This window comes from Lagenorhynchus albirostris, chromosome 11 (assembly GCF_949774975.1).
Source record: "Lagenorhynchus albirostris chromosome 11, mLagAlb1.1, whole genome shotgun sequence".
NCBI lineage: Eukaryota > Metazoa > Chordata > Mammalia > Artiodactyla > Delphinidae > Lagenorhynchus > Lagenorhynchus albirostris.
This window is the reverse complement of record NC_083105.1, coordinates 85,704,106-85,726,744: the sequence shown is the minus strand read 5'-3', so window position 1 is coordinate 85,726,744 and position 22,639 is coordinate 85,704,106. Positions and strand designations below refer to the sequence as shown.

Genomic DNA, 22,639 nt, shown 5'->3' with positions numbered 1-22,639 from the left:
CCCTAAAGCCACTGGGTGTGTCAGAACAAGGTAGATGACCTGGGTTAATAGAGGTGTGCAGCCATGGTAGCCCAAAGTGGAATGTTGGAGCTCAAATGAAGTGAAGAGGGCTTCCATGCAGTGGAAAGTGGACTGAGCACAAAGAAACATTTATGCCTGGGAGTGGCCTAGCATGGTATTTCAGAGACCAAGTAAGATGAGGAGGGTGTCCACGCACCCTGGTTTGGCACAGGATAAGGAGGGCATGCATGCTGGATGCGGACTAGCGGCAGAGAGGGGAGATTGGTTACCTACAGGGGCTTGACCAAAAAAAAAAAAAAAAAAAAAAGATGTAAATGACAATGGAATTAAGTTTCTCATTGTTGAAAAAAGATGTACAAGTATTGAAAGTAAAATACTACAATAAACCTTGTAGTTGGGATTATAATTGGAAGTATCTGTGTGAATATATAGGATGGGGAGATAGATGGATAGAGATGATAGATAGATAGATAGATAAAGTGTATGTATACCCACAAACACATATACTCACATATATTCTCTAGGTTTGTCTGCTGAGAGGATCTGGGAGCAGCACATCTCAATAGCAGAAAACACACTTATATCCCAGATCTTGGCTTCTAAAAACCATTCTCCACTAAAAGGACAAAGGCTCTTTGGAGAAATGGTTTATTCCAGGGCTGTGGTAAAAGAAACACAAGATAAGTGTGGAATACCTTGTTGTACCAGAAATCAAAGAAGTTCAGGTCTCCATCATTCTTTGAGACCTGTTAAAAGGACATGGAGCACAGCTTGAAGGGCTGCTATTGATCAAATCTGGGACAGTTTGTCATCAAAATAAATAATGCTTGTAGGGACTTCCCTGGTGGCACAGTGGTTGAGAAGCCAACCTGCCAATGCAGGGAACACAGGTTCAATCCCTTGTCCGGGAAGATTCCACATGCCACGGAGCAACTAAGCCCGTGTGCCACAACTACCGAGCCTGTGCTCTAGAGCCCGCGAGTCACACCTGCTGAAGCTCACGTGCCTAGAGCCCATGCTGCACAACAAGAGAAACCACAGCAATGAGAAGCCTGTGCACCGCGACAAAGAGTAGCCCCTGCTCACTGCAACTAGAGAAAGGCTGCGCGCAGCAACGAAGACCCAACGCAGCCAAAAATAAATAAATAAATAAATTTATAAAAAAGTAATGCTTGTAAATAATCATAGTTCATTGAATAAAATTGGAAATCATGAATCCAAGCAGGTATAAAAGAGTGGATAAATTAAAATGATATAAATGAATAAATTTAAAGTTCAGTGAAAAATAAGCTATTTGCACAGCTTCCAAGTACCTACCCACAGAAGTACTTATTAAGTAGAAAAGGAACAAGTAACTTTAAGGTAGAGAAACCTGGGCAGGCAATGTCAATAGAAATTTCTCAATTTTCAATTTACCAATATTTACAAATTTAAAGTAATTTTATACAATTTTATTTCAATGTAGAAAATTCAAATGCCTTAGAAATTTATTCTTCTTTATTCCCTATTTTTAAACCTTTCCTTTAAGTTGATGTGCCTTCATTTCTTTTTTATTTTCAAATTCCTTCTCAATAAAAATAGGGTTCTTTTGGTGTTTCTCTTTAAAGGGATAAATATCAATATGAGTTTTCAGGAATATAACTAAACGTTTAGATATATGAAGTCACTGACATCCACACCCACAGTTTAATTTATTGTTTTTTACACCAAAAGAAAAAAAAAATATGAGGTCCAATGTTATTTAATCTTCAATATAGAGTAAATGAAATACCTGTTTTATTTTTTTAATTTTATATTATTGATTAATAAGGATAAGTGAACATTTCCCTTTAAAATAAATTACACTTTAAAGAAGAAAAATAATTTTTTCCACATGGAACTCAACTACAGAATACTAATTTCATCAAAGGTACTAGCTAGTTGTAGTTTTCCCCCCATTTTTAACCTGTAAGTGGCTTTCCTTGGCATTAATCACATAGTTCCATGTATCTATATTTATAATTTTAACAGATACTTCATAAATATGGAATCAGGCTATTATCTTGATAATGTGCCACTTTTCTATAAATACAGAGATAGGGTAATTACCACTAGAACTATTTGATAAAATTCAAAAATAGATAAATAATGAATAAGTCTTCCATTCAGTCATTAAAATTCAGAAAACAAAACAAAATATATTTAGCCATTATCCTTTTGATGAATTTGGCTCTCTGCCTTCAAACCACTACCAATTTCAGCTGGCATATAAGGAGCATTTTATGAATACTGCCCAGTGTGCAATGAACTGAACTGGAGACACTAGTCAATAACAGCCCATTAGCATTATCCAAATGAAGAAGCAAATTAAGCATAAAGAAAAATTTTTAAACAATATAAAAGTTGACATGCAAAATAGGAAAATCTAAGAAATTGTGAGTGAAGTTCAACCCGTCCTATAATCCGACTTATGCTTTGAAACTGGGAGGCAAGTTTATTCATAAATATAGGTCAGTTACTATAAATTCTAGGATCAGTAAGTAGTACAGGATGGTTATGTGATTTTTTTCCTGTTTATGACGTTATCACTACTGTGTGACATGGCCACTAAGAAAAGATAGTATATTCGTAGGTTGCATTAGTGTTAAAGTGTCCAGTTTAGGTGAATGAATTCTCAGACCTGTATATAGCATACTGTGTTCAGCCACTCATTTTAGAAATATTAGTTTTATTCTTGTTATGTTATGATCCTTCAATATTCAATACATTTCTCAGCAAACATTTATTTGGTACCCACCTACTATAGAATAGGACCTGTGATAATGGCTGCAATACAGTAATGAAGAAGGCATTGTTTCTATTTGCCCAAATAAATAGACAATTTAAAAACCACAATAAGCTTATGATGGTGCTAAACAGTGTGTGTTAACAAGAACATACAGAAGAGCATCCAACTAGCTTTTGAGGAGTCAGGGAAGAATTTCCCCTGAAGGAATCACTTCCTCTGAGAAGCTTTTCTAGACTGCCTGGTGCATGTCAGATTCTGGCAGGAACTCTTTATCTTTCCTTGAGGCCAGATCTCGCAGTTTGAAGTTTCATGTCTATTTGGGAGATTTTTTTCTGTTTGGTTTCTTCCATTAGATTTGAAGCACTAGGACCACACCAAGTTTGTATACCATTGTCTCCCCATTCCTGGAACCTAGCACAAGTTTAATAGCTGATAGAGTGAAGGGGATATTTAAGTTTAAACTCCAAGGACAAGTAGAAGTGTGTTCAGTAAGGAAGGAAAGGGATTCATTTCCACAGGTGGTCCAAAGGCTCTAAGGTGAGAAAAATCATCAACAGATTTAGGAACTAAAGTGAATCTAATGTGGCTGAAAATGGCAAATGAAGGTGGCTTGATAGGAGGTGGAGGGACATAAAAGAGGGAAGAGTTACAAGAGCTGAGGCTGAAGAAGTAAGCAGGAGTTAGAGGCTGGATCCACGAAAGCCTTGAGGAATGATTAAGATAATATATGTAAAATGATTAGCAAAATATCTGACACATGTAGGCATTCAATAAAAATGTTCTTTTATCATTAAGAATGTATTCTTTCACTTTTAATCACTTTTACATTGCAGATTAATTTTTTAAAATCTGATTCATCTTTTTATATATATATAAATTTACTTATTTATTTGTTGGTTTGTTTATTTTTGGCTGTGTTGGTCTTCATTGCTGCACGCAGGTTTTCTCTAGTTACAGCGAGCGGGGGCTACTGTTTGTTGCGGTGCTCGGGCTTCTCATTGCGGTGGCTTCTCTTGTTGCGGAGCACGGGCTCTAGGGGCTTCAGTAGTTGCGGCACATGGGCTCAGTAGTTGTGGCTCACAGGCTCTAAAGCACAGGCTCAGTAGTTGTGGCGCACGGACTTAGTTGCTCCGCAGCATGTGGGATCTTCCTGGACCAGGGATCAAACCCATGTCCCCTACATTGGCAGGCAGATACTTAACTACTGCACCACCAGGGAAATCCCCAGATTCAATTTTAATCAGGAGTTTTTCGAGATAAAGGAAAGTGGCATTTAACAAGATACAATCATTCATGGAGTTTACATTCTGGTAGGTGAGGGTGGGAAGAGAGATAAGCAATAAATAACCAAACTAAAAATGACCAGGTGATAAAGACTAAGATGAAAATAAAACTGGGAGATGTGATGTGATAACTGGAAGGGTACATAAGATGGTTAAGAAAGAACTGTAGGAAGATGACTCTTAAGTTGAGATCTAAGTGACAAGAGTAAGGCAGTAGTATGGAGACGTGGGGATGAGCATTCTAGGAGCAGTTGGCACAGTTGTGTTTTCTGGGGGAAAAACAATTCAAGCTTAGAATTAAGGACTAGAAAAAAGACCAGTCTGGTGGGAGTGTAGTGAGCTAGGAGGAGAGTCACCAGCAGAAATGCTTTTGAAGAGCTAGGTAGGGGCCATATACATTTTTGTGGTCTATGGTTGGGAGTTTGAGTTTTATTTATAGTGCAATGGGGAAATAGGGTTGAAAGGAGGGGAGTTATTTAAATAGAATTATGTTTTAGAAATATCACTTTGGAGTGAAATGAATAGATTTCGTACTGAAGGAAGTATTAAAAGATAAGTTAGCCATAGTACTTGCTTATTGGGGAAAAAGATAGGTAATGATGATATAATACTCTTCGGTGGGCATGTATTCACAAGGGAAGAGAAACATCTACTCTTCTGGATAGAAGGCTTATCAGAGATGGTCCAGGCCATCATCATCTTTCACATGAGCTGGTAAGATAGACATACTTTCCTCACCACTTCCACTATTGCCCCTCTTCAGTCTACTCCTAAAACAACAATCAGAGTGATTCTTTAAAGCACAGTCACACTTTCTCATTCTGCTGCTCGTAATCATCCCGTGTCTTTCAACTCACTCAGAGTGACAGCCAAGGTCTTCATTAACCACCAGTGAGAACATGTGTGAGCTGGCTCTTCTTCTGTTTATCTTTATACATCACCTGATACTCTCCTTCTCATTCCCTTTACTTCAGTCATTCCAGCCTTCCTGAGGTTCCTCTAACAAGCCTGACAATCAGGTCCTTACCTCAGGGCCTTTGCATTGAACGTTTCTTCTGCCCCGGCTGCTCTTCTCAAAAACATTTTCCTGGCTCAATTCCTCTATTCATTCTAGTCTCTAAAAACATCACCTTTACCAGTAGTTCTAACACTCATAACTTGGATAAAATATGCATATTGTGGTAGGCTGATCATGGCCTCCAAATATACAGGCACATCTTAATCTCTGGAACTTGTAAATGTTACTATGTTTGGAAAAAGGTCTTTGCAGGTGTGGTTAAGTTAAGGATCTTGAATGGAAGAGATTATCCTGGATTGTCCCAGTGGGCCTTAAACACTATCACAAGTGTCCTTATACAAGAGAGACAGAGTTAGATTAAACACACACACAGGAGATGATGTAAGATGTAGGCAAAGATTAGAGTGATGTGGCCTCAAACCAAAGAATGCCAGCAGTCACCAGAGCCTGGAAGAGGAGAGGAACAGATTTTCCTCCTAAAGCTATTGGTATGAGAGCAGCTTTGCTGACACCTTGATATTGGAATTGTAACCTCCAGAACTTCAAGAGAATAAAACTTCTATTGTTTTAGATGCCAAATTTATGTATTTTGGTATAGCAGCAATAGGAAACAAATACATGTTTCAAACACCTATCCCTTTTACCTTGCTTTATTTTTCTTACTTAGCATTTATTATCTGCCATAATATGCAATTATTTGTTTGTGCGTGCCTGTCAGTCATGTTCTACCAGAATGTAAGCGCCGTAATGACAGGAACTTTTTGTGTTGTATCCCCATCTTAGAACGATGCCTGGGACATAGTTCTCAATAATTATTTGTGAGATGGAGGAAAGGAAGGAAAGCAGAGAGAGAAAAAGAGAGGGATGGAAATTGGGAGGGAGGGAAAGAGAAGGATAAAATTAAGAGAGAGCTAATAGTGATAATGAATAATAGTGATAAAGAATTTTCCTGACATAACTTTCTTTTTAGAATTAAAATACTATTCAAAAAAAGCTTGAAGTGATTTGAAAGATGTTAAAAGCTTTGTAATTATTTAAAAGAAATCAAGAAATTTGGTTTTTGTTCATTTGTTGGTTTTTAGCATCAGGTAAGAAAGAAAGGGAGAGGAGGGAAAAAAGAAAATAACTTATCAAAACTATTTCAAGATAGATAAACCTGGATAGTCTTACAAATGTTAAATCAAATGGATCAAAATAAAATATTTTCCCACAAAAGAAAAGAGAAAAATAACGGGCCTAGATTTTTTGCAAGGGTGAGTTCTACTAAACAGTCAAACTATTCTGATCTTTACTATAAACTATACTAGTGTATAGAACAAAAGCATAATCCTCATCTAATCTGAGAAACCTAATGTAACCTTGATGACAATTCCAGACTAAGACAATTTGAGAAAGAAAAAGTACAACCTCAACTGGCATATAATTAAAGATGAAAAGAAAATTGCTAAAACTACATTAGCAAATCAAATACAGCAATGTATAAAAAAAGATAATATCTTGTGATCAAACTGGTCATATCCTTGGAATGCAACATTGATTTAACATTAGAAATTCACCAGATCAAAGGAGAAAATTCATATGATATTCTCAAGAGATGCAGAGAAAAATTAGATATAATTCAACATCTATTAAGTAGTATTTTTTAATCTTAGCAAACAAGAAATAGTAAATAATTCTTTAATCGGGAAAAGAATATCTACAAAAACATATAGTAATCATCACATTTCATTGCAAAAGGGTGAAATTATTCTTTTGAACTTAGAAACAGGAGTTCTTGCTTTCCTCAATTCTATTAACATTGTACTAGAGGTCTAGGCAGTGCAATAAGGCAAGAACAGTAAAAAAAAAAAAAAAACCAGATGTGGAAAAAAAGAAATAAACTGTCATTATATAGAGATAATATGAGTTTGTACATAAAAATCCAAAAGAATCAAAAGATACATTAGGATAATTCATAGAGAGTTTACCAACTTTGTTGGATTTAAAATTTAATTCATATTTCTATACATCAGCAGCAACCAACCACTAGAAAATGTAACCTTTAAAAAAAAGACACCTGGCTTCCCTGGTGGCGCAGTGGTTGAGAATCTGCCTGCTAATGCAGGGGACACGGCTTCGAGCCCTGGTCTGGGAGGATCCCACATGCTGCGGAGCAACTAGGCCCATGAGCCACAGCTACTGAGCCTGCCTGTCCGGAGCCTGTGCTCAGCAACAAGAGAGGCTGCGATAGTGAGAGGCCCGCGCACCGTGATGAAGAGTGGCGCTCGCTTGCCACAACTAGAGAAAGCCCTCGCACAGAAACGAAGACCCAACACAGCAAAAATAAATTAATAAACTCCTAACCCCAACATCTTCTTTAAAAAAAAAAATAAGACACCATTTTCAATAGTATTAAAAAATAGAACGCTTCTCATAATCAATCTCACAAAAGTTGTACAGTTTTAAAACATAATCTCAAAATTCTTTGACAACTCTCCCATCACACAGTGGGATTTATGCCTGTCCCCTTGAACCTGAGTTCTGTAACTGCTTGACCAATAGAATCTAGTAGAAATGACACTGTACCATTTTCCAAACATAGGTCTTAAAGAAATTGACACTTCCATTTCCTATCTCTTAGAATGCTACCTGTTAGGACTTAGTCACCTTGCTGTGATGTGCTCCACCAGCTAGTCCTTGGGGAGGGACCACATGCAAAGGCCCTGAGACCACATGATGAAAGACACAGGGCTATCTCTATCTATAGCAGCTGCTCAAATCCTCCCTTCCCTAATCTTCCCAGAACCCTGACCACAGAAACCATTAGTGGCAAGAACAAGATTTTTGTTGTTTTTAAGAACATAAGTTTTGGAATCGTGTATTACATGATCAATAGATAATCAGAATAATCTGCATGGAGAACTTTCTAAATTTTGCTGAATAACATTTTAAAAGATGGATGGAGATACAGATTCAATGCAATTCCATCAAAATCCCAACAATCCTTTTGGTGGCACTCCTTAAGAATAAGATGGACTTTTTCCTTTTCATATACCAAAACTTATTTTGAAGTAATAAATAGTTAGCTCAGTGTGGTATTGGAGCATAGATTAACAAGTTCACCAAGAAACAACACAGAGTTTGAAAACAGAACCACACAATAATGAACAATTTTAATATAACACTGTAGACTGAGAAAGAATGGCATTTTCAATATACATTGTTGGGTGGTTCTCTATTTACAATGGAAAAAAACTTAAAGTGGACCCATACTTCACACCATATACACCCATCCATTCCAAATGGAGTAGAATTAAATGTGAAAGACAAAACTGAAAACTTTTACAAAAACTTAGAGGAGACCCTCTTTAAGACAGTCTACTAAAAATTTCAAAATTTAATAAGAACTGTAAAATTTAAGAAAAAGACAACTCAATAGGGGAAAAGGGCAAAAGTTATGGCCATGCACATTATAAAAGAGAGAACCCAAATCACCATTAAAATCATAAGAAACCTGAAAAGAGTGTATTTTACCATATTGTAAATTATACCTCGACAAACAAACCAAAATAAAAACGTGAAAAATACCTAACCTTATGACTAATCTTAGAAATACAATTTAAAATCACAACCAGAAAACATTTCTCACCTACCAAATTAACCAAAAAATAAAAATTCTGATAAAGGAAAGTTTTGGCAAAGATTTGAAGCAACTGGAATATCTATATGCTGTTGGTAGGAATACAAATTAGTGCAATTTTGGAAACAATTCAGTATTAATAAGACAAGTTAAGAATGGCAGAGAATTCCACTCTTGATTTTATATCTTAGAGAAATTTTTACAAATGGGCACCAGGAAAATGGACAAGAATGCAGCACTGTGTGAAATTGCAAAAAATCTAGAAACAACTCAAATCCACCAACAGTAGAATGATTAAATATACTGTGGAAATCAAATATTGGAAAATATACACCAGTAGAAAATTCAAGGAACTAAATGTACAACAGAGTATATGCAGTATGAGACAATTTATATAAAAATTTAAATCATGAAAAACAACTTCATGCATTATTTAGGCATAGGAGAGACATAAAATAATAGGAGTGACTGAATTAAATCCTAATAACACAAAATCCAGAATTGTGGTTTCCTTGGAGGTGTGGCATTGAATGACATTATGGAGGGCACCCCAGTACTACACCTCTAGGTCTGGTGTCAAGCTTAATGTCCACAAAGTTGTTTACTATGTTATTTATTATATCCTTATTTTAACTGAAATCATCCATAAATAGGTTTAAATTTTTAGGTCAGATGTTGGCTGCCTGAAAAATTTACAATCCCCTGTAAATGTGGTGGGTCATTATGACAAGTTAGGGTATAGAATATGTATTTCAAAGTATGAATGTTGGTTTTATGAGGAAGTTCGACCATTATTTCAAGGAATATGTTCTGAGTTTTAGAGAGAGTTCAGAGGTTGACATTCTAATCTTAACTGAAAGCAGACCTCTTAGCCTATGCTTCTACTTCAAAAGTGTCCTTTCCAGATAGCAGCAATGAAAAATATCTGAATCTTGAATAAGGGGGAATTAATTTTCAATAATCTCTTATAGATAACTAAGATTAAGGCAATACAGCAAGGTTAAAAGATCAGGATCTTTGCCTTCATTCTCAACTCTGCAACTGTGATAGTAATTGAAAAATATAACTGAAAACAACCTCAAGGTCAAAATGATGTATCTGTTTGCTTTTCTGAGATTCAAGATTCATTTTGACTAAATCCCTTTGAACTCTCTGTACCTGGTTTATCTGCCTAAGATGAGATACAGGGATCCATGGTCACATAGAATTGTCTTCACGAGCTTTCTAGTCTTAGTTGGGGTTTTTTGTTTTTTAACTTCAGTAAAGGAATTTAAAATATTAAAAGCTGGGACACATGTTGATTATTTCTGTAATTGGGCAGAATGAGATTAGATGAAGGCCAGTCTAAGGAGCAGAGTCATCAACTGGGAAGAAATTTATAAATTAAAAATAAAGTAAATTTGAGAGTTAATTCCTTTTGCTGATGCCCTGGATACCTTGGGGAGTTGACATGTGACTGCTTTAAGAACAGTGAGGTGGAATTGTCCATGTCATGGCCTACATGAAGGGCCAGTTTGCATGCCAAATATTGTCACCCTTTATTCTGTACCTTAATTGACAGAGCTCAGGGTTGGAGAAAGAGACAAGTCACATTCATCAGGGAAAAGATTAAGTGCAGAAAAGTCATGAAATCCCTACCCTGTTAATCTCCCATCTCTTCAGTCAAATAATATTCTGTCTACAACTTTCTATGGCTTACATTAACAATTTTTTGTCTGACTTATAAATTCTCAGGGTAATATCGTCTTTTTGTGTCCATATAGCATTTTCCTTTTCTGGAATCATAGCATCAGTGACAGAATTTTGTTGACATGTTGGGCCTTGATTTTGCCTACTTCTTGATGATAATATCTCTCTGTGACATTGTTTGGCATTTGCTCATGTGCTAATCTTCCATATGATTTTTAATTATTTTATCCAGATCTCTAAATGTTTTGACAAGTTAAGCTGCTCTGAATCATTTTCAACAACCTCAGCTCTGAGAAAGAATGCCTTCAATTAAAATAATAACAAGCGAACAGTTCAAGGAAAATTTTACAGAAAAAACAAGAAAGGAAGGCATAATTCCATTGTCTGTGCCTCACAGTTGAACACAAGCTTTTTCCCATAGAGACATAACTTTTGGTTTCCACTTTGCTGTTATTAAAGACTCAAGGGTCTTCATCAAGTCCTGTGCTCTAACTGCTTTTTCAAAAAAAAAAAAAATTGTCCATTTGTGAGTAAAGTTCCAGCAAAGAAAAAAAAATGTATCTTGTTGCTAAGAACCTATAAATGCAAGATTTCAAGATGAGGAATGACCATGTTTTAATAAATTGTATGATGGGGGTTGGCTGTCCCATTCCATAGGCTGTAGAATCAAAAACATTCCACTCACACAGGTATGCATGTTCTCATAAAATGAAACACAGTTTGAGGCAATGTGATCAACTGCAGCAGAATGAAATCTTGTCATTTACACGACTAGTGATATGAGCACCCCAAGAGGGGTTGGTTATTAGCTATTGAAATATGGTTCTATGGGAAAGCATCATCACTGAGCAGTAAAATTAGAAAATTTCAACTGAGAAATTTTTTAGGAACATGTAAATCCTCAATTGTTATACATAACCCCTTTCTTAGGTTTTTTTTTCCTTCTAACAAAAACATACAAGATTTTTTAATATATAATTTAAAATAATGGTGAAACATGTAGATAAGTAAAAAGTGTTATAAAACCTAAAGTTTTCTCCCCCAATTATTCATGTTATCGAATTGGGTCCCAATGTTCAACACTTACAGAATCAATACTCACAGATGTTGGTAGAAAGGAAAGGTACCTTTAATCAGACTGCTGGCAATCTGGGGAGGTGGTGGACTCAACGTCCCCCAAAAACCACCTCCAAAGAGTCTGCTCAGCCATGAAAGCTTTTAAAGCCAAAAGGGAAGTAATCTCAGTTAATCATTGAGGTAGGGAGTCAGAGTCATCACCATCCTCCACTGTGTGCAAGCTTGTCAACTCCTCATGACCTTTCTTTAGATGCTATCTTGTTCACACAGTTTGTTTGTGAGATTACTGAAGGGGAAGCTAGGGAAGAGATCTGGTCATCTGTTAATTACTTATTCTTCATTTCTACTTCCTTGATCTACAGAAAGAACCAACAAGTTAGGCAAAGTATTGTGTGACCAACAGATTTGAAAGGTGTGCTAGGGCCCGAGATGAGTAGAGCATGGGGGTGCCTGGTTTAAGTTTAGCGACAAGACAAAAGGGTGTCTCCTGCAGAGAATTCTTTCCTGCAAAAAGCTTTTTTCCTACCAAAAGCTGTTTACATTCTTGCACAGAAAGAACTTCAGAGAAAAAGAGTTACAATTTACTTTAAATGGAAAATTGAAGTTCATAAGAACACAAGAAACACATTGGATCAAACCCATGCTCTAGCAAGACCAATAGTCTATCTATTATCTATCTACCTATTATCACACCAAAAGATGCCTAATGATTGTCACCAAGGATGTTATTCTTAAAAAATCTGGACTTTCATTTCACATAATTAAATCAATGGTGTGTATATCAATGATTATTTACACGCCTCTTTATGCTCTTTAAAAATGTACAGATGGTCTCTTACTTTCCACTGCTTACTCCTATTTTAGGAAACGTTGGGGCTATGCTCATATAGCCTCATGCATATTGTAGAAATATGATACAATTTATTCTATTTGAATATAAAGGGGTTTGCAGACTGAATTGTTTGACAGCCTTGTCCCCCATCTTGGATTGCCTTTACTCTGTTTAGTTTAAACAATATAGACACAAAAGGTATGCCAGCTCTAGTCAGAGGGATAGTTGATCACGTGATATGAGAAGTTTCCAAAAGCTGATAAGGATTGGTTTTCTTGTACTCAGACTGAAAGCAATATTTTTCCAATGAAAGAGTCAGAAGAATCTGAAAAATCATAATCTGGAAAAGAGAAAGATACACAAAAAAGGGAAAGAACAGAAACAAGTTTGCCATACCAGAAAAAGCAAAGCAAAAGAGAGAAGAAAGTAATTCAAAGGGAAATGGAGTTAGCCAGCAATGTTTAAAGATGAAGGGTGGCTAATGAAGATGAAGGCCAAGGAAAAGGGTTGCCTTTAAATATTAAATGACATAATCATAAGGGCAGGAGGTTATGCCTCCAGTTTTTTGTTTTCTGGTTTTTTTTTTTTAGGAAAACAATCTATTGGGAAATAATAGAACTTTAACTTCGAAATCAGCAATGTAGCCAGTTATGATTTCTTCCTTGGTAATTGTGATTACTGAAAACTATATAAAACCTTTTCTTGTTCCCCTGAGAGTCTCTGTGCTGGGAATGCATCTCTGATAGCTCTTGTCTATTGGCTATTCCTTCTCCATTTCTCTCACCTAGTTGGATGTACCTAATTAGCATTTCCTCCATCTGGTTAAGAGTTCGTGAAAGAGGCTAGATGGGAATTCTCAGGACGTAGTATCTAGGAAGTCTGGCAAGGATAAACCATTGACCAGGGAAGTATTGCCATCCTCCTTCTTCTTGCCCCCGTCAGAACCCCAAAAATATTTACCTATAATTAGGTGGTCATAAGTAAACTTAAGAACAGTAAATAAAATTTAAATGTCACTGGGCTGAGAAGGAATTAGATGGTGAGTAAATAGAGGCATTAACTCTAAGAATGTTTCTGAGAAATGTATTGCTAAAGAGGGAGGCAAGGCAGTAGTTCTGAGGGTTTTGCAAAAGGACATGCTACCTAGATGTTAGCATGGAGGAGATGTCCACCAGAGAATTTTGTGTATGGCTTGTGTATTATCAGTAGATGATTCCTTTCTACTTTATTGATTAATTAATGCTTCTGATAAAAATAATTCTGGTTATGCTCAAGAAGTAGCCAACCATTGGTTCAAATGTTTTTCTATGATCCGTAATCTATGAGAATCACTGAGATATGCATGATAGTCTAAGCAAACAAACCTTTGAAACCTTCCATACTCTGCTTACAGACATTAAAAATCCATTACTCACAAAGTAAAAATTGTAATGTTTCAGCTAGATTTACCAACTTTGATCCTATTACCAACACAAGATTATTTCCCTTGCTTAATAGAAGTATATTGACTATTAGATTTCAGAAATGGTCATTTGGTGTCACTCTACTCTCAACCCCAAAATTATTAGCCTGGAAAATCATAGATATGGCATTATTACTTTGAGTGAGATTTTTTTTCACCTTGGTGTGATAATGCCTTTGTTAAATGAAAGAGCTGGCATAGTTGTAGGGGTGGTAAAAATTCAGATGAGGAATACTTAAAGTAAAAATATTAAATGCATCCTTTGACAGGTTTTCCTATAGCAAGGATGAGAGAGAGACTTTAGAAGCATAGCCAGGACTCTCCAATGAGGCTTCGAATGGTCTTGTTTGGTCTGCATTGAGCTAATTACCTGGCTATCTGCCAAAAAGCCCCTTTACCTTGTGCTATGTAGACTCTAATGTTAGATAATATCTCATTTTTAATGTTAAGAAGTGGCATTTGATGTTGTTACTAGTATTTGGTGGAAAGCAAGGGACAGGAGGTCAGAAACCGTTTCCTGGGAAGTGCTCTTAAACTGCTTCCTCTGCAGCAGAAAAGGTGAACAAAGAGAAATCCTGTAGCCAGCATCTCCTTATCCTTCATAAGAATAAAGAAAAAGGAAAAGATTTAACATAACCTGCTCAGTGGTAACCTCGACTTTACAGTTTCAGAACAGCATAATTTGGATACCTTATATGAGTCTGTCATATCCAAGCATTTCAAAAATAAAACAGGAACAGCTTTTAATGCAATCTGTGTTTACTAATATGAGCTAATAAAATCTCATAATATTACTTTGTATTGCATTAATGGGTCCTGCATTATAAGATATTAGTTAAATCACCCATTATTTCAGTATTCGATGGGTTATTCATAGCAGAGTATGAGAGATCTGGTGGGAAGAAATAGGGTGCAGAAGTACAAATGGACTTTTTAAAATAGGTTTTTATAAGAGCTTGGTGAAGAAAGGAGAGAAAGGGAGCAATAATACAAAGAGGGCATTTGGTTATGGAAGACCTAAACCTTATAGGAGGGGAAGGAGAGCTTCTAGAATTGCTGTGATGACTTGCAGGCTGCTCCAGTAAGTAGACATATTCAGAGATGACGGTGGTTTGATTGATAAGAGTGCTGTACCCTGAACTTGACCCTCGTTAAGCCTTCTGCCTTCCCTTATCTCCTCAAGTCTAAACACATGCACTTAAGGACTGAGACTGTGTCAGATGGACAGTAAGTATGTAATGGGGACTTTCCTCCAGGCTGTCTGACCAAGAGCCTGTACATTACACTGCCTCCTTATCATAGTGTTTTGAAAAAGACCAAAACATATAACTTTGTGCTAAAGCAGATACTATTACTTACTAGAAGGGACTATGGACAGATGGAAGCAGAGATCAAATATTTATGAAAAACACCACGTGTTCTTGTACACCAAGAATGAGTATTAAGGCTAGACAAAGTGGATGGTCTGAAGTCTGGAGGTTGTCATCTACTTCGTGCATCAGTGTAATGAGAGATTATGGATTCTTGTGAGTGAGGTAAGCATATAGAATATTTGCGAAGAGTATGGATCTTGAAAAACCATTATTCTATGGTTTTAAATAGTGACTTCTCAAATCTATTGTTCCTTCAACAAGTATTAGTTGACTTTCTGTCATAAAATCTTTTCCAGTCATCTTTCTCCCTCCTTCCTACCTTTATTAGATTTTTTAAAAATTCAGTGTGTAATAATCTAGTACTGACTTTATTCATTTTGCTACTCAAACCAACCCAGGTTTGGCCCTTGGCAAAGTAATGGAACCTCCCAAGGGGATCATGGGGACTCCCGATTTACAGCTAATCAGTCAGAAGCTCAGGTAACAATCTGAACAAGTGATTGGCATCTGAAGCTGGTAGGGGAGAGTCTTGTGGGACTGAGCATTTAACCTATGGGAGCTGACTAGACAGTGTCAGAACTGAGTTAAATTGTAGGACATCCAGCTGGTGTCCCGGAATTTCTTGGTGTTGGGGAAGAAAAACCTACATGTGGTGTCAGAAGTGTTGTGAGGACGGTAGTAGTATTGTGAGAGTAAAAAAGAAACACAGGGGAAGTTAGTTTTTCATACACAGAACTGTTTCTGAAATTTTGCAATTAAATATAAGGCAATGTTGCTACAATGATGCAATGAATACCTTGCACATTTTTTTCTTATTAACGGAGATGTATTAATACCTAGGTGAATACCTAGGGTTTGATGGACAAAAGTAAGTGCAAATGTAGTTCTATTAGATATTAGATATTACCAAATTCCATTCTGTAGGAATTTCCACCAGTAATATACTAGAGTGTCTGTTTCTCCACAACCTCAACACAATAATATGTGCTCAACATTCAAATTTTTGCCAAAGCGATAGGTAAAACTGGCATCATAGTGGTTTTAATTTGAATTGCTTTTATTGTGAGTAAAGTTGGAAATATTTTCATATGTTTACAGGCTATTTTTATATCATTTTTTGTTAATTCCCTGTTTTCTCAATTTGTAAAAAGTTCTTTATATATTAGGAATATTAGCTTTCGATGTGTGACATACATTGTAAATGTTTGCTCCCAGTTTGCCATTTGTATTTTGCCTCTGATGATTTTTGCCATGCCCCAAATTTTTTTTTAGATATTTAAATTTAGCAATATTGAACTGGATTTTGAGTTATAGTTAGAAAGCTTTTTCTTTCTCATCAGGTTCTAAAGAAATTCACCTACTTTTTCTACACGTATGGTTTTATTTTTATACTTAGACCTTCTATGCTTTCAGAGTTTATTTTTGTGTATGGTGTGAGGCATAAATCCAATTTTATCTTTATACAAATGGCTGTCCATTTGTCACAACAGCATTTATTAAAACATCCATCTTTGTCCCTGATGATCCGATAATTTTTAATATAGTACTAGATATATAAAAAAGTCACGTTTCATTATCAATAGCTCCTTTATGCCAGCTGCTATTGCTATATTAATATTCCCAAACACAGTTGTTATTATATAACATTTACCCTATCCTAAATAAGAGCACCCAAACAACCAATATGTGACAGTTTTTAAATTAAGTATGAAAGTTTAAGCTTACTGCTGCTTCTTGCAATATGGCAGACAAGGTACTCTGAAAAAACTCTATTTAAGACATGTAGAAATTCTGGATAAGAGTCAATAACCAACACTGATAATGCATTTCTAGGCTTAAAAGAAAATAAGTTAAACCAAAATGAAGAGAAAACTGAAATCTGATCAGGAAACAGGATGGGAAGCAGGAGTTGAGTTATTTGTCAATATCAGGAAATAAACTGCTATGACCTTTAGCCCATATAAAGGTAAACTTTATATAGGCAGGAAAACTAAACTACCATCCCAGAAAAAGCCAGATCTCTTAATAGTATCCCCTTAAAGAAAGGGTAGAATTTTAAAAAATCTATCTTGTGGCTCACAGGGAAATCTTGGGCCAGCCAATCCCACTTCTTACAATATAGTCTCAAGAAATGCTTGTATTGCATACATGTGCCAGGAGACATGTACAAACATAAAAATAAGTCAAATATCTAAGACTTTTAAAAAATTGTGATGAACTCATTTAATAGAAAAATACAGCATTAGAAATGAATACTCTACCCCAATATCAACACAGATGAAACTCACAAACAATGTTGAGCAAAAGAGTAAGTAAGATACATGTTTTCAATTTAAAATACGTGTAAAGTAAAGGATGCATCTTATCTAGGCATGTCTACATAAGTAGTATACTATGAAGATGTTCAAAGAAATGATAAATACAAAACTCTGCTTGTGTTCAAACTCTGGAAGTGGAGAAAAAAGTGAGTGTAATGAGTGCATGGAGGGCTTCAAAGTGTTAATAATGTTTTATTTCTCAAGCCAGGTGTTATTTTATTAACATCTGTTTATATCTTATATTCAGTTCATTTATTTACCCTACAAAGATTTGTCAATCACCTACTATGTGGCAGATGTCATTCAAGGCAGCTGGTGAACAAAACAGATGAAAAATCGTGGCTTTGGTGGAGTTTGTGTTCTAGAAGAGGAATACAAAAATAAATTTTAAAATACTATAAGTAAAAAACTATATAGTATGTAAGAGGAAAACGAATAGCAACATAAGTTGTGTTGGTAGTACAGGTGGTAGAAGGAAGTTTTATTCGGCATAATGTAGGGTGGGAGGTCTCACTGAGGTGGCATTTGAGCAAAGACTTAAAGAAAATGAGGGAGGATAAGATATTTTGAAAGAAGAGCATTTTAGCAGGTACAACAGCTAGTGCAAAGCCCTAAGGCTGGAGCATGCCTAGAGTGTTCATGGATTAGCAAAGATGCCAACATTGTTGGAGCAGAGTGAATAAAAGAGAAAGTAGCAGAAAATGAGGTCAGAATTGTAAAGGGTGGTGGTTACAGATATTCTAGGGCCTTGACGGCAAGTGTAAAGGTTTTGACTTTTGCTCTGAGTGAAAATGGGGAGTTAATACAAAACTATGAGCAGAGAAATGACTATTTTTTCTTCTAGTCTTATTGAGATATAATTGACATACAACACTGTATAAGTTTAAGGTATATAATGATTTGACTTACATACATCATGGAATGATTACTACAATAGATTTAGTGAACATCCATAATCTCATATAGGTACAACATTAAAGAAATAAAAAAATATTTTTCCTTGTGATGAGACCCCTTAGGATTTGCTCTCTTAACAACTTTCACATATACCACACAGCCATGTTAGTTATTTTTATCATGTTGTACATTATATCCCTAGTACTTATTTATCTTTTAATTGGAAGTTTGCACCTTTTGACTACCTTCATCCAATTCCTCTTGCCCCAATTCCAAGCTGACATTTTTTTTTAATTTCCTTTTTAAAATATCAGTCCCCTGAGGTGTGAAGAATAGACTGCAAGGGGACAAGGATATAAGTGAGATAACCAGTTAAAAGGCCACTGCAATAATCAAGGCAAGAGATGATGGTGATCTGAACCAAGATAGTAGTACAAGAGCTAGTGAGAAGTAGGCAGATTCTGCTCTGAATTTAGAGACAACAGGATTTCCGGATGGACAGAACATAAAATATGAGAGGGAAAAAAAAGAGTCTAGGAAAACTCCAAAGTGTTGGGCCTGGGCAAAAAGAATAGAGTTATCATTATCAAGTTAGCACTTCTTTTTCCTTGTAGTATTCTTTTGTAACTTACATATTTTTTAATAAATAGTATTATCCATACATATTATACTAGAAATTAATTTTCCCTTCAATATATGTCTTGGAGATCTTTCCGACTCATTACGTATAGGTCTAACATGTTCTTTTTGGTGACTGAAAAACATTCTTGGAGATTCTAGTATTCACATAGGTGATCCTTCCAACACCCTTGTCTCTCTATCCTACCACTTATTCCCATGGTCATACTTTAGACCTGTGCTGCCCAATATAGTAGTTATAAAAAAAGAATAGAGTTATTATGAACTGACTTAGGAAAGACTGTGAATTTGAACAATAGAAATGTATATTCTCACAGTTCTGGTGGATGGAAGTCTGAGATCCAGGTGTCAGCAGGTTTGGTTTCTTCTGAGGCATCTCAGGCTTGCTCTATTCTCTTTGTGTGTTCACATGGTCCTTCTTCTTTGCACACATGTCTGGTGTCTCTCTGTGTGTCCTAATCTCCTCTTCTTATAAGGACAACAGTCAGATTGGATTAGGGCCAACCCATAGGACCTCATTTTACCTTAATAACGTTTTTAAAAGCCCTATCTTCAAATACAATCACATTCAGAAGTATCACATTCGGAATGTGAACAATCACATACAGGTTAAGACTTCCACATCTGAATTGGGGTTGGGAGTCAGAGGGTCTGGGACACAACGGAGCCCATAACAGTGGGTAAGTAGGTTTGGGATGGAAGATTAAGTAGTTTAAGTAAGTACATGTTAATTTAAGATATTTTGGACATCTACATTAGAGGTGTTGAGTAGGCAGTGTGACACATGGGTCTAGAATTCAGAGAAGAGATAATAGCTAAAGATATAAGTTTTAGTGCCAGCAGTGAAGTTTAAAGCCATGAGAATTGATGAGATCATCAAGGGAGTAAGTTTAAGCAGAGAAGAAAAAGAGGACCAAGGTTGGAGCCACTGGGCTCCCTAAAAGTAAGTAATTGACAATAAGCAAGAGCTATCAAAGGAAACTGACAAAAAACTCTAAGAAGAAGATTCAATAAGCCATGAAAAACAAGGCAAAAGTAGCAAGAAAGAGGGAATGATGCAGTAAATATTATTGAGGGGTCAAATAAGATAAGGTCTAAGAATTGGTCAATGAATTTGTCAGTATGAAGGTCATTGGTGAAATTGTTAAGTGTTACATTGGTGAAGGACAGAAACCTGAGTGGAATGGGCTTAGAGAGAATAAAACCAGAGAACCTGAAGTCAGAGTAAAGATAATTGTTTCAAGAAATTTTGTCTTAAAGGCGAACAGAGGAAAAGGGGAATGGCTGATGAGGAATACGGGGTCAAGGGAAACTTATTTTTAAGATGGAAGAATAATGGTGATGAGAAAGATCCCATAGACAGGAGAAAATTGATGATGGAGAGAATTGATAGAGCAATTTCCTCAAGAGAATGAGCAAAACTGTGATCTGCTAGAGGGATTATCTTTAGATGGAAGGAGTAAAAACAATAACAGGCTTATATACATTATGTATAAATTATATATACCATGTATATAATGTACTGTATAACATATATATAATGCACTTATATATCATATATTATTTGCATATATATAAAGTATTTCAGGCTTAAGTCTCACTTAACTTTAAGAGTTAATATTTTGCCTGCCTCTCCCCCTGTTCCATTCTTCTGGAAAATGCCCACTCATACTAGGTGGGTGCTACTGTAGAGGAATGTGGGCTGCTCATTGCTCAGTGGGACGAATATATGATTCACAACAGTTTATAGTAAATGGTTTAGGTATAGTCATGTGACCAATCAGTGTCCTTCCCTGAATTTTTCAAATAAGAGCTGAGGAAATGTTCTTCTTTCCCCTTTGATCTCAGTATTGCAAGGCTGTGAGCTTGAAACTTCCTGCCATATGGATAAGCTGTCCTAGAGAATAAAGCCCATAAAGAGACAAACAAAGAGAGGATGCAGAGAATAATTTATTCCTGACATTGTTTGTGTCCAGGGTTCTGGTTGTCATTAAGGTCATCTCTACAGAGTCCTTCCCAGTAAACTGAATTGTGAATATCTTTTTTAGGTGAAGCTAAAAGAGGATAGTCAAGGTATTCAGGGACCTCCAGAGCTGATACAAATCATGCTTCTGGTCTTTTCTTTCTACCATAATATTTGTTCTTTGGGTTTCATCTGCACTAAATTGTAATTGCAATCAAACTTAACTTTTCCTCATCTCTCACACCTCACATCTTAATAATCAGCTAATTCTTCAGCCTCCACAATCAGTCTTTCCTGAGTCAGAGCCTCACCTCTGCCATTTTAATCCAAGCCACTTCCATGTCTCACCTTGTTGAATGAACAAATAATTCTTGATTCCTGACTTTTTTCTAGGTTTGTTCATTCTGTTTCCTCTACCAGGGGTTCGCCATCTACTCAGCCAATACTGTCCCCTGTACTATGTAGGGTCTTGATCCCTCCAACCTAAAGTGACTTTTCCCTCATTAAAACTCCTTATCTCTCTTATGTGACTCCTTTCATTTTTGCTTTGCCTATAGTTATTTGGGACCTCTTATAAGATGATAATCACATTGAGAGCAGTTTGAGTCAACACTGTTTATCTACAACCCCTTGTATATACTATGTTCTCAACAAGTATATATTATGCTAAGTTATTAAAAATTAACCTAGTATTTTTTTGCCATTTAAGAAAACTGTATTTGACCGGGGGAAATATTAAGCAATATAGGTTATGATACACTCTACTACTACTTACAAAGTGAATTTTGATAAATTTTAAGATTAGTAACAATGGGTGGTGAAAAGATGAGACTTTACACCTCTTGGTATCCTTTGTTTCCATTATTTTATGTTCCCTTTTCCACTCTAAACTTTGTTTAAGACTGAGAAAATTGATCTGCAGACCGGGAGACGGGAGCGCTGTGCCTGGCGAGAGGATGGTCATCCACGTATTCACCGCCTCCTCCTCGGGCTTCGTGGTGATAAAGAAGAAGCAGCAGGATGTGGTTAGATTTCTGGAAGCCAACAAGATAAAGTCTGAGGAGGTGGACGTCACGATGTCAGAAGAGCAGAGGCAGTGGAAGTACAAAAACATCCCCCCGGAGAAGGAGCCTGTTCAGGGCAACCCTCTGCCACCTCAGATATTTAATGGTGACCGATACTGTGCAGACTATGACAGTTTATTTGAATCCAAGGAAAGCAACACAGTCTTTTCATTCTTAGGCCTGAAATCACAGTTGGCATCAAAGGAAGAACCTTAGTGAAGACAAGTGGAAGAGGACGGAGATGCATTTTGCAGCGCCCCTGGTACTCAGCACACACCTGCTTACCTAATGCATCAGTGTGACAGAAGCCACATGCATTATCAGTAACTTTGCTTGCCATGGAAAAGGTGTTTGGGGAAGACATGGGTCTGATGGGATTGCATGAGTGCTTTAAACCAAATCAGGACCATGGTGGGTTTTTTTCTTGTTTTCAGAATTGCCTGCAGTTGCCTCACTCACCCGGAGGTACTGTCACCTGTTACAGGTGTGCTTCCTGAATAACTGAGTGATAAGCAGGTGGCACCATCAGAGAGAAAGTACTGGATCTGCCCTGGGTTGTAGTTGATGCCAGGATTGCTGAGACCTGCTTCTCTTCAGGCTGCCAAGGTGGTATCCTT

At 36.4% G+C, this 22,639-nt stretch overlaps 1 protein-coding gene across 1 annotated transcript; it reads left to right on the top strand.

The window, feature by feature from the left end:
- The first annotated feature begins 21,914 nt into the window (after positions 1-21,914).
- LOC132529482 (SH3 domain-binding glutamic acid-rich-like protein 2) lies at positions 21,915-22,238 on the top strand. Its single transcript, XM_060166020.1, has one exon. It carries the CDS (start codon positions 21,915-21,917, stop codon positions 22,236-22,238), a length of 324 nt encoding a protein of 107 aa, XP_060022003.1.
- Positions 22,239-22,639: the final 401 nt, after the last annotated feature.